This window comes from Mobula hypostoma, chromosome 5 (genome assembly GCF_963921235.1).
Source record: "Mobula hypostoma chromosome 5, sMobHyp1.1, whole genome shotgun sequence".
In the NCBI taxonomy this organism is placed as follows: domain Eukaryota; kingdom Metazoa; phylum Chordata; class Chondrichthyes; order Myliobatiformes; family Myliobatidae; genus Mobula; species Mobula hypostoma.
This window is the reverse complement of record NC_086101.1, coordinates 170,622,893-170,635,219: the sequence shown is the minus strand read 5'-3', so window position 1 is coordinate 170,635,219 and position 12,327 is coordinate 170,622,893. Positions and strand designations below refer to the sequence as shown.

The following is a 12,327-nucleotide window of genomic DNA, read 5'->3' as shown; positions in this document are numbered from 1 at the left end:
GTAAGTTGATGGAAAAGATCCTAAGAGGCAGGATTTATGAACATTTGGAGAAGCATAATATGATTAGGAATGGTCAGCATGGCTTTGTGAAAGGCAGGTCGTGCCTTACGAGCCTGATTGAATTTTTTGAGGATGTGACTAAACACACTGATGAATGTATAGCCGTTGATGTAGTGCATATGGATTTCAGCAAGGCATTTGAAAAGGTACCCCATCCAAGGCTTATTGAGGAGGTAAGGAGGCACGGGATCCAAGGGGACATTGCTCTGTGGATCCAGAACTGGCTTGGCCACAGAAGGCAAACAGTGGTTGTAGACGGGTCATAATCTGCATGGAGGTCGGTCACCAGTGGAGTACCTCAAGGATTTGTTCTGGGATCTCTACTCTTCATGATTTTTATAAATGACCTGGATGAGGAAGTGGAGGGATGGGTTAGTAAATTTGCTGATGACACAAAGGTTGGAGGTGTTGTGGATAGTGTGGAAGGCTGTCAGAGGTTACAGCAGGACATCGACAGGATGAGAAGTGGCAGATGGAGTTCAACCCAGATAAGTAAGAGGTGGTTCATTTTGGTAGGTCAAATATGGCAGAATACAGTATTAATGGTAAGACGCTTGACAGTGTGGAAGATCAGAGGGATCTTGGGGTCCGAGTGCACAGAACACTCAAAGCTGCTATGCAGGTTGACTCTGTGGTTAAGAAGGCTTATGGTGTATTGGCCTTCATCAACCGTGGGATTGAGTTTAGGAGCAGAGAGGTAATGCTGCAGCTATATAGGACCCTGGTCAGACCCCATTTGGAGTACTGCTCAGTTCTGATTGCCTCACTACAGGAAGGACGTGGAAACCATAGAAAAGGTGCAGAGGAGATTTACAAGGATGTTGCCTGGATTGGGGAGCATGCCTTAAAAGAATAGGTTGAGTGATCTTGGCCTTTTCTCCTTGGAGCGATGGAGGATGACAGGTGACCTGATAGAGGTGTATAAGATGATGAGAAGCATTGATCGTGTGGATAGTCAGAGGCTTTTTCCCAGGGCTGAAATGGCTAACACGAGACGGCACAGTTTTAAGGTGCTTGGAAGTAGGCACAGAGGAGATGTCATGGGTAAGTTTTTTTCACAGAGAGAGAGGTGAGTGTGTGGAATGGGCTGCTGGCGACAGTGGTGGAGGCGGATACGATAGGGTCTTTTAAGAGACTCCTGGATAGGTACATGGAACTTAGAAAAATAGAGGGCTATGGGTAACCCTAGGTAGTTTCTAAAGGAAGTATATGTTCCGCACAGCATTGTGGGCTGAAGAGCCTGTATTGTGCTGTAGGTTTTCTATGTTTCTATAGCCTCTCAGCCCTTGGAGCTACTGCTGATCAAGTAGTAAAAATTCGTAAATATCTAACTTCCGGTCATTTGTCCCCACTCCCCCTTCTGGATTTTTTCATTCCCCATTTTGGCTCCCTTCTCTTCTCCCCACCCTCCTCAGGTGCCCCTCCTCCTTCCCCTTCATGGTTCACTCTCCTTTCCTATCAGATTCCTTCTTCTTCAGGCATTTACCTTTTCCACCTATCACCTCCCAGATTCTTACTTCAATCCCACCCCCTTCCTGCTCACCTGGCTTCACCAATCACTTTATGCATTGTACTCCCCCTCTCCGCACTTTCTTATTCTAGCCTCCTCCCCCTTCCTTTTCAATCACGGTGAAGGGTCTCAGCCCAAAACTTCATCTGTTTATTCCTCTCCATAGATGCTGACTGACCTGCTGAGTTTCTCCAGCATTTTGTGTGTGTTACTCAGAGAGGTGTGGAGGGAAATCGTCCGCTAACCAGAGAAACTCCGGGTGCGATGCACCTTTCTTTTTTACTATAAATATCAGTCTTTTGGTTGAGAGAGATGAACAATTATCAGCCATGCTCTCTGTAGAATGCAGAACGGAAACAAGACAGTTTTGGTGTAGTGAGAGAAAGTAACATGCTGTCTTCCAGAAAATCGGGAAAGGTTGGAAGAAGTAACACAGGCAGCATCTATGGAAAGGAATAGAGTCGACATTTCAGGCTAAGACCCTTCATCAGGATTGTCTGGAAGAATCTTGTTGACTAGCAATCCCAGCTTCCCACCAGAAGGATGTCTGGTGGTACCAGAACTACTTAAAGAAATCCATTACCGAGTTTCAAAATTTAAGAAAAAAAATCAACATTTGAATTAACTCCCTCCTCTTGTTCGTATACCTGTGTGAACTGCCCAGTTTTTAAACAATGGAGCGTCCTTCTCTACATCCCATCCATGTCGAGCAGCGTGCATCCATGGAATCTGAAATATCTTCTTTTCCTGGAAAAGTTGTACCATCATTAAATTAAAGACAAGAAAGGCACATCATTTGAAAAATCCACCATCAGCACCTGACAGTTACTGGGCAACCTAATCGCCAATCTTTGACTGTGGTTCAGAAAGTAGTGGCGCACTGCTTTCTGAAACAAGTGCAGTCCTTGTGCAGTTGGACATGAAATTTCAGTGTTTTCACCAAATGACAATGGCAGACTAATGAGATTCTTCCATCCCAGCATGCAGCTGGGAGGGGAGCTTGGATGCAGTGATGTCCTATGAACCATCTACTCCAGCGGATGTCCAGGTTGGTAGATGTTTGTTGTGTCTGCACAACTATATATATCAATTCAATAAAAACACACACGCGGGAGATGGCTTTAACTGTATTCACATTGTAGAGAGAGAAAATGAGACAATAATGCACATGCATAGACAATGGGGAGGGTCATTGCACCAAAAGAAACAGATCCACAAATTACACTTCCTCCCCCTTTAGATTAATGCAACATTAAACTGTATATGCACAAAACATTCAATTTCACTTGCATCAACCCATATTCCAAATAAACATACTTTTACAACAGTCCATAACTAACTTCACAGTTCTAAAGATTCAGTCTTTTGGGAGGCACACTGTTTCTATCAGGATAGTGCCTCTGGATTTGTGGCGTGGCATCAGGTTTGACAGGTATCTTGTCAACAATAGCTTTCTCGTCCCACCTCTGGACATGGGGAGTGGCATCAGGTTTGGCAGGTATCTTGTCTAAGACAACGTTCTTGGCTTCCAGTATCACGATGCTGTCAGTGGCATCATCACTGAGAAGTAAGTCCGGTGACTGTAATGTGTCTGTCTTGTTGGATGCTGTCAACTCAGGTGTGTTCTTCGGCGGACCATCCAGTATCTGGTCCACATGACATTTCCATGTCTGATCTCCAACATTCACTGTGTACATCAGTGGTCCAGTTCTTGTAGCTATCCTACCGGGTGTCCACTTGTCTTCTTGGTAATCAAACACTAGGATTTCCTGTCCAACCTCCAAGTTCCTTATTGCTTCACTTGGCAACTGTCTGAACGGTTTATTCTGCACTTCCCTCTGGAAGTCTGGCTTCAGAAGGTCCACGCGAGATCACAGATCACTGCTCATGAACAGCATTGCTAGTGTTTGATTTGTTGTCGCATGAATAGAGCTCTGACACAAAAATAGGAAGTTGTCCACCTTGTGCTGTAGAGAAATGTCCTCCTTGTCCATCACTTTGATGGACTTCTTTAAGGTTTGGATAAAACTCTCAGCTAACCCATTCATTGCTGGGTGGTGAGGAGCTGACTTGAAATGTCTGATGCCATTTTTCTTCATGAACTGACCAAATACTTCTGACATGTATTGTGATCCATTATCACTTTCAATTTGTCCTGGTAAGCCACTTCTGGCAAGATAGTCCTCAGAGTGCGGATAGTCTTTCATGAGGTGGTTGACTTCGTTGGTGCAAACCTTGGCCACTTCAAATGAGCATCCACAGCAATCAGAAACATGGAATCCATGAATGGCCCAGCAAAGTCAATATATATTCTATGCCATGGTGAAAACGGCCACTCCCACATGTGTAACCGTGCCTATAGGGGTGCATTTTGAACTTCTTGACATTCCAAACAGCTTTCGGCCAAGCCTTCAATCTATTTATCTACTCCTGGCCACCACCAGATTCTTCTTCTTGATTGTACCCAGTTGTCCTTCATGCAGATTTTCTAACACTCTGGTGCACAGTTTAGAGGGAACCACAACACGATATCCACACATCAGCGTTCTTTGACATACTGACAGATGGTCTTGTCTCACTGAGAACTCTGGAAACACAGAGTTACCATAAGCGGGTCATTCTTGCATGATGATTTCACAGACTTTCGACAATGTTGGGTTATTCCTTGTTTCCCTTTGTATTTCAGAGTTTGTTACCAGCAACAGGTCCACCAATATGGTGTGGAGCACTTCTGCTGGGTCAACTAGTGGAGTGCTGTCGCAGCAACAACCTTGCACTCAACATCAGTAAGGCGAAGAGCTGATCGTGGACTTCAGGAAGGGTAAGATGGAGGAACACTTACCAATCCTCACAGAGGGATCAGAAGCGGAGAGAGTGAGCAGTTTCAAGTTTCTGCGTTTCAAGATCTCTGAGGATCTCACCTGGTCCCAACATATCGATACAGCTATAAAGAAGGCAAGACAGCGACTATACATCATTAGGAGTTTGAAGAGATTTGGTATGTCAACAAAAACACTCAAAAACTTCTATAGATGTACTGTAGAGAGCATTCTGACAGGCTGCATCACTGTCTGATATGGAGGGCCTACTGCACAGGACCAAAAGAAGCTTCAGAGGGTCAGTCGGCTCCATCTTGGGCACCAGCCTACAAAGTACCCAGAACTTCTTCAAGGAGCAGTGTCTCAGAAAGGCAGTGTCCATTATTAAGGATCCCCAGCACCCAGGGCATGTCCTTTTCTCACTGTTACCATCAGGTAGGAGGTACAGAAGCCTGAAGGCTCACACTCAGCGATTCAGGAATAGCTTCTTCCCTTCGGCTATCTGATTTCTAAATGGACATTGAACCCACTATATTATTATATATTATTTCTGTTTTTGCACAACTTTTAATCTATTCAATATACATATACTGTAATTGATTTACTTATTTATTTTTACTTTTTTTTCTTCTATATTACGAATTGCATTGAACTGCTGCTGTTAACTAATTTCACAATACATGTTGGTGATAATAAACCTGATTCTGATTCAGATTCACAGTATGTACATGTTTCTTCTTCAGTTGCCAACAGCAGGAGACGTGACAAGCCATCAGCATTGCTGTGTTGTTTGGTACCCTTGAACTCTATGTCATAAGAGTAAGCTCTTAGGAATAGTGCCCAATCTTGTAACCAGGTTGCAGTTGTCACTGAAATTCCCTTCCTGGGATTGAAGATGGACACAAGGGGCTGATGATCTGTCAATAGCGTAAACTTCTGTCCATAGAGGTAGTGGTGAAAATTCCCCATACTAGACTAAGGGCCTCTCGGTCAATGTGTGTAGTTACGTTCTGCGCTCGCCAGTGATCTTGAAGTCAACGCAATTAGACATTCAGATCCATTTTAACATATAAATGGCAGGGGGAGTACTTCTTACTGCACCAAAAGCTATCCACACGTGGAAACAATTCCATCACAGTTCTGAACTGCATCTTCAGTCAAGAGGCAACCTCACTGCCACAAAATACCCAACTTCTAACCTGCAACCAGTAACAGTAACAGATACGTGCTGAGCCAATGGAACATTTTATCAACACTGGGCCCCCTGCCATTGATGGTGAGAAACTTTTCCATAGAAAAGTCAAGGGAATGAGTTAGAGTCTCTCATATTGGAAATGGTCAATGCCTCTAAGGTAATGTAGAAACGGGGATGGTGATGGAGGACTGACATATTGCTGATGTTGCTCCATTGTTTAAAAAAGGTTCTAAGAGTAAACCTAGCAATTATCAGCCTGTGAGTTTGACGTCAGTGGTGGGTAAATTGATGGAAAGTATTCTTAGAGATGGTATATATAACTATCTGGATAGACAGGGTCTGATTAGGAACAGTCAACATGAATTTGTGTGTGGAAGGTCATGTTTGACAAATCTTATTGAATTTTTTGAAGAGGTTACTATATGGACTTCAGTAAAGCCTTTGACAAGGTTCCACACAGAAGGTTAGTTAGGTAGGTTCAATCATTAGGTATTAATATTGAAGTAGTAAAATGGATTTAGCAGTGGCTGGATGGGAGATGCCAGAGAGTAGTGGTGGATAACTGTTTGTCAGGTTGGAGGCCGGTGACTAGTGGTGTGCCTCAGGGATCTGTACTGGGTCCAATGTTGTTTGTCAAATACATTAATGATCTGGATGATGGGGTGGTAAATTGGATTAGTAAGTATGCAGATGATACTAAGATAGGTGGCATTGTGGATAATGAAGTAGCTTTTCAAAGCTTGCAGAGAGATTTAGGACAGTTAGAAGAGTGGGCTGAAAGATGGCAGATGGAGTTTAATGCTGATAAATGTGAGGTGCTACATTTTGGTAGGACTAATCAAAATAGGACATTCATGGAAAATGGTAGGGCATTGAAGAATGCAGTAGAACAGAGGGATCTAGGAACAATGGTGCATAGTTCCCTGAAGGCGGAATCTCATGTGGATAGGGTGGTGAAGAAAGCTTTTGGTATGCTGGCCTTTATAAATCAGAGCATTGAGTATAGGAGTTGGAATGTAATGTTAAAATTGTACAAGGCATTGGTAAGGCCAAATTTGGAGTATTGTGTACAGTTCTGGTCACCGAATTATAGGAAAGATGTCAACAAAATAGAGAGAGTACAGAGAAGATTTACTAGAATGTACCTGGATTTCAGCACCTAAGTTACAAAGAAAGGTTGAACAAGTTGGGTCTTTATTCTTTGGAGCGTAGAAGGTTGAGGGGGGACTTAATAGAGGTATTTAAAATTATGAGGGGGATAGATAGCATTGACGTGGATAAGCTTTTTCCATTGAGAGTGGGGCAGATTCAAACAAGAGGACATGAGTTGAGAGTTAGGGGGCAAAAGTTTAGGGGTAACATGAAGGGGAACTTCTTTACTCAGAGAGTGGTAGCTGTGTGGAATGAGCTTCCAGCAGAAGTGGTTGAGGCAGGTTTGATGTTGTCATTTAAAGTAAAATTGGATATCCTTATGGTGATACATGTTCTCCAATAGACTCAGGGAAATAATAGCACAGCCATAGAGCCGTAACTATGCTGTGCCAGAGACCCCAGGTTCCATTCTGACTTCTGTCTGCTGTCTGCGTGGAGTTTAAACGTATTCTGTATAGCTGAGGGTTTCTGCTAAATGCTCCAGTTTCCTCCCACATCATAAAGGAGAGTTGCTGAATATGCAAACTGACCACTGTGAATTGCTCCCAGTGTATAAGTGAATATGGAGGAGATGGGCTGATGAGATTGTTGGGAGAGCAAAATATGTGACTAATCTAGGATTTGAGCAAATATGTGGTTGATGTCAAAGTCCAAGTCAAGTTTATCATCAAATGCACAAGTATCTGTAGGCACAGATGCAATAAGCAACTAACTTTCAACTTTGTCACAGGCATATAGCATGTGATAATGTGCAGCATTCACAATAAAAACATAAATTAAATATAGATAATACACAGTTTTTACAAGAAAAACAATTTCAGCAAGGAAAACAAACTCCATTTTAGTGCAAAGTGATCATGGTGTTGCTAAAGTGTAGTGATCAGCATTGTGCCTGTTGGTTCAAGAACTGAATGGTTGAAGGGAAGTACCTGGTTTTGAACCTGATGGTATAGGGCTTCAGGTTTTTCTACCTCCAGCCCCAAGGTAGCTGCAGGAAGATGGCAATGCCCAGGAGTGGTGGAGATCTTTGATAATGAAAGTTGCCATCTTCGAAAGATTCAAAGTACAAAGTATATTTATTAACAGGGTATCTAAGAGTGTACAACCCTGAGATTCATCTTCCTGCAGGCAGCCACAAAACAAAGAAACATCATGAAACCCGTTCAAAGAAAACATTAAACTCACAATGCACAACAAAAGAACAAATTGCACAAACAGCAAAAACTGAGCGAATAATACACAGGATATTAAGCATCAAACCGTACAGTCAGTGAAACGTTCTACAAGTGTTCAGTTTGATTCAGTTTAGGGTTGTGTCGTTCATTGACTGCACCCCACTAGAATCAAAATCACACCAAATAACAATGAGAAAAGGAGTAACTAGAAACCACAAACACATCATAACATGGACTGCAAAGTTCTCTAAAATTAAATCCAGTTTACAAACCACACCAATCAAACCTTGCCAAATTCCTTAGACTCCGAAGACCTAATACTCCTGCACCTTCCTCTGGTGGGGGGGGGAAGGGGGGGAGAGATGGAGAGAGGGAGAGGGGGAGGGGGGGAGAGAGAGAGAGAGGGTGGAGAGGGGGAGAGAGAGAGAGGGAGAGGGAGAGAGGGAGAGGGAGAGAGAGAGAGAGAGAGAGAGAGAGAGAGAGAGAGAGAGAGAGAGAGAGAGAGAGAGAGAGAGAGAGAGAGAGAGAGAGAGAGAGAGAATGAACGAACGACCTGATAAACGCAGGCAAATGATGCTGAACACCTACGCGCCTTCTGCTTTCATACTCGTTGATTTCAATCTTGCTTGATGCTTTAATCGGTGAGCTGGTCGGGAATTGGAGCCCATCATGGGTTTGCACTCCGCCATTAGGCTGCACACTCTATTCTCAACCTCACTCTCGAACACACCAAATTCCCTCAGAGGCAGGTCAGTCAGCCCAAAAACATATTATCAAAATGTAAATTACAGGGTCCAATTGCACCCAGATTAGTAGTAAAAGTATAATTAAAAGGAGAAGAAGTAGTTGTTTCGTGAACCGTTAGTTGAGTTTGTCGCTGGTGCCATCTTGCATTACAGGAGGCAGTACCTCCTGTAGATGATACTAATGGTGGAGAGGGAGGTTCCCCTGATGCATGGGCTGAGGCCACTATTCTCTGCAGCTTTTGAGTTGCCCTACCAGTCCATGATGCAACCACTCAGGATACTTTCAACAGTACATCTGTAGAAGTTAGTTAGAATGTTCAGTGACAAGCCAAGCCTTCTTAAACTTCTAAGAAAGTAGACACTAGCACCTTCCTTGTGATTGCATCTATGTGCTGGGCCCAGAAGTATGTTGACACCCAGTGCAGACTCATGTGCTGAAGGCATCTCTCCAAATCAAGCATCTGCTGCTGCACAGTCGTAGTGTGGGCCTGTTAGGATTTAGAATGCACCGGTCAGTGGCAGCTTCTTGTTCAAATGTTTTGCTATTTTAGTTACCCTGGTAACAAGTCAACACTCAGAACCACGTGGAGCTGAGATCCAGTATAACTGCAGGGATCATAATCCGAGCAACTTTGCTGCTTCAGAGCACACTGGTGAAATAATGCAGAACAGAAATGGGTCCCATAACTATTTATGCTGTTCCTGGCAATCATTTTTCAGAGAAGACAAATAATGACTAGCTTAATGCAGAGGCACATTCCAAGGGAATCTGAAGCTAGCAGACTTTGTCCCACAAAAGGCGGGATTTCCTGCTGGCACCCATTTCAATTTGGCTTCCCGTTCCCATTTCAGACATGTTGGTCAATGGCCTCCTCTACTGCCATGGTAGTGCCACACACAGGTTGGAGAAGCAACGTCATATTCCATCTGAGTAACCTCCAACTTGACGGTATGAACATCCAGGAACATCTCTAACTTTCAGTAATTTCTCTTTCCTTCCCCCACCCCCACTTTTTCCATTCCCTATTCTGGTCCCTCTCTCAACCATTCTCCTATCCTCACCTGCCCGTCACCCCCCATTGGTGCCTCCCGCACCCATCCCCACCGCCATCCTTTGGTTCCGTGGTCCATTGTCCTTTCCTATCAGATTCCATCTTCTTCAGCACTCAGCCTCTTCCACCTACCACCTCCTAGCTTCTTACTTCATTCCCCTGTCCCACCTACCTTCCTTCCCCCTCACCTGGTTTTACCTATCAACTGCCAACTTATGCACCTTCCCCTCCTCAGCCTCCTTATGGCCTCTTCCTTTCCAGACCCGATGAAGGGTCTTGGCCAGAAACATTGACTGTTTATTCCCCTCCATAGATTCTACCTGACCTGCTGAATTCCTCCAGCATTCTGTGCGTGTTGCTCTTGAATGCAGGCCAAGATTGTACAGATTGTGGGCGTATGGGCTGGCATGAAACCCTGTTAAGAAAGTAACTTTTAAAGGAGGTAAGGTTAAAATCTTTATGGAGGAAGTTCCAAAAACGCATGGAGTAAAGAAAGATGAGGCAATGCACACAGGCAGGAATCAGAGCAACAGGCATTGGAATGGCAGCTGTACTGGGTATGTAGGTATCAGACAAGTTTACCTGACAATCAACCCACAATGCATCCTCTCATCAATCTCACATTCCAGTGAGTAGCATTAGAATTTATCCAGTAACTTAGGGAATAGATTGTTTTTACCTTTACATCATAGACAAAGATTTCTGCTAGACATTTCAAACCCAAATTATATGCAAAGAAATCAAAGGAATTGATCTGTATCATCAATTCACACAGATGCTTTCAGAAGATAATAGAGACCTTACCTTGTTTAGCCATTTCAAACCCGGTATTTTATTTGAATTTATTTGCTCTTCTAGCCATGGGCGCATACGCATTCTTTCCACAGGCATCGCCACCTATAATAAGAAGTAGCAAAGTTAGCCTCTGTAATCACTTACTTTCACTATGAGAAAAGGAAGTCCGGGAAATATCAAGAGGGATTTTCCTTTGTTCTGCTCACCCTGGTTAATCACTCTTTACACTTTCTGGTGTTTATTACTGAACACTTTTATTAAGAAACTTCTACAGGTGCACAGTGCGAGACAACCTGGCCCACAGCGAGATGTGAAACTGCTACATGCTTGTTCTTGCAGAAACATTGCTCCAGGACAACATTCCATGCACCATCAATCTTCAGGCTATGCAGGGGCTCAGGGATTTGTGATAATATTGTAATGCGCTGTAAGGTTTCACTGCTAATGTAATGGTTTTTTTTTGTAATGTTCATTGCTGAAGTAATGGTTTCTCTGTAGCAGCAATATTTGGGTTATGGTTGGAGATAACAGGACTATGGATGCACGTTAGCCAATCAGGATTTTGTTGCCCTGTCTTGTGAATCTGGAAGCAGTTGATTTCGCAGGCTTTTGCCAGAGAGAGAGAGAGAGCGAGAGCGAGAGAGGGAGAGAGATGAAGAGAGAAGACTCGAATGGAAAGATTTGGTAGACCGCCGGACGGGGTGGACTATGAGCGAGGGTCCAAAGGGCGGCGATGATCGGAGGAGGTTGGGGGGGACTGATCGGCCTATGAGTGAGCTCTAACTTTGTGCACAGACTGCTTAATAAGATTTGGGCCCTTCTTAAAAAATATTTCGTTCTCTACTAACCATATAGTCACAGTAAGAGTTATAAAGTTTAATTATTTAATCACGTATTGTGTACTGTTTATTATTTCAGGGTACGGATTTGTAACAGGGGACACATCATGTAACATCCACCCAAACGAGATTTCTTAAGTTTGGCCGGGCAGGGTGTTATCACCCCCCTATATTAAGCCGCTAGGCGAAGCGAGTGTTACAATATTATTTTGTGACAGTATGTGCTATTGTAACTAAATGTGCTGTGTGCTGTGTGTGACTGCACGTACCATGTTTCGCACTTTGGCCCCAGAGGAAAGCTCTTTCATCTGGCTGGATTCATGTTTATGGTTGAATGACAATTAAACTTGAACTTGGAAGTATAACCGGATACATCATGGTCTGATACAGAAACTCGAATGCACAGGAATACGAAAGGTGCAGAGATTAGTGGATTCAGCCCAATACAATATGGGCATATCCCTCCCCACCACTGGTAACACAGTAGGTGCAGAAAGGATGGTAAAGGTGACATGGGATAAAAATACATTGCTCTGCCTTTCACCTCAATGGGAAGCTTTACCTATTGGTGTTCATATCAGGGAGCCAAGGTAGTGTAGCAGTTACAGTGTTGGAGTTCAATCCCGATGTCCTGTGTAAGAAGTCTCTATACTTCCTCCCCATGGAATACGTGGGTTTCCTCCATGTCTTCCAGTTTCCTCCCACAGTCCAAAAACCTACCGGCTAGGTTAACTGGTCGTTGTAAGTGTCCTGTGATTGGGTTAGGGTTAAATTAGGGTTGCTGGGCAGTACGGCGCAAAGGGCCTACTCTGTGCTGTATCTCTAAATAAATAAATACCAAAAGTTAAGGAATACATTGAGTTTGGTATTCCAAACATTAATACAGCAAGGTGTATTAACACAACACCCACTTAGTACTTGCTTATCAACGCCTGTGTATCCAGCAGTAAAATGTTTGTGGGACTTGGCTTCAATGGAACCAAA

General features: G+C 43.6%; 1 protein-coding gene across 3 annotated transcripts in view; it reads right to left on the bottom strand.

Annotated features, from left to right (window-relative positions):
* Nucleotides 1-12,327, bottom strand: part of irf2b (interferon regulatory factor 2b) — a 69,385-nt gene that overhangs the window by 21,827 nt on the left and 35,231 nt on the right. For all 3 annotated transcript variants that reach the window (XM_063049409.1, XM_063049410.1, XM_063049411.1), the window contains exons 3-4: nucleotides 10,514-10,606; nucleotides 2,218-2,317 (exon numbers count right to left, since the gene is read on the bottom strand). In XM_063049409.1, coding sequence (XP_062905479.1) covers nucleotides 2,218-2,317; nucleotides 10,514-10,600 — 187 coding nt within the window. In that variant the 5' untranslated portion in view covers nucleotides 10,601-10,606. The remainder of the gene's footprint in view (nucleotides 1-2,217; nucleotides 2,318-10,513; nucleotides 10,607-12,327) is intronic.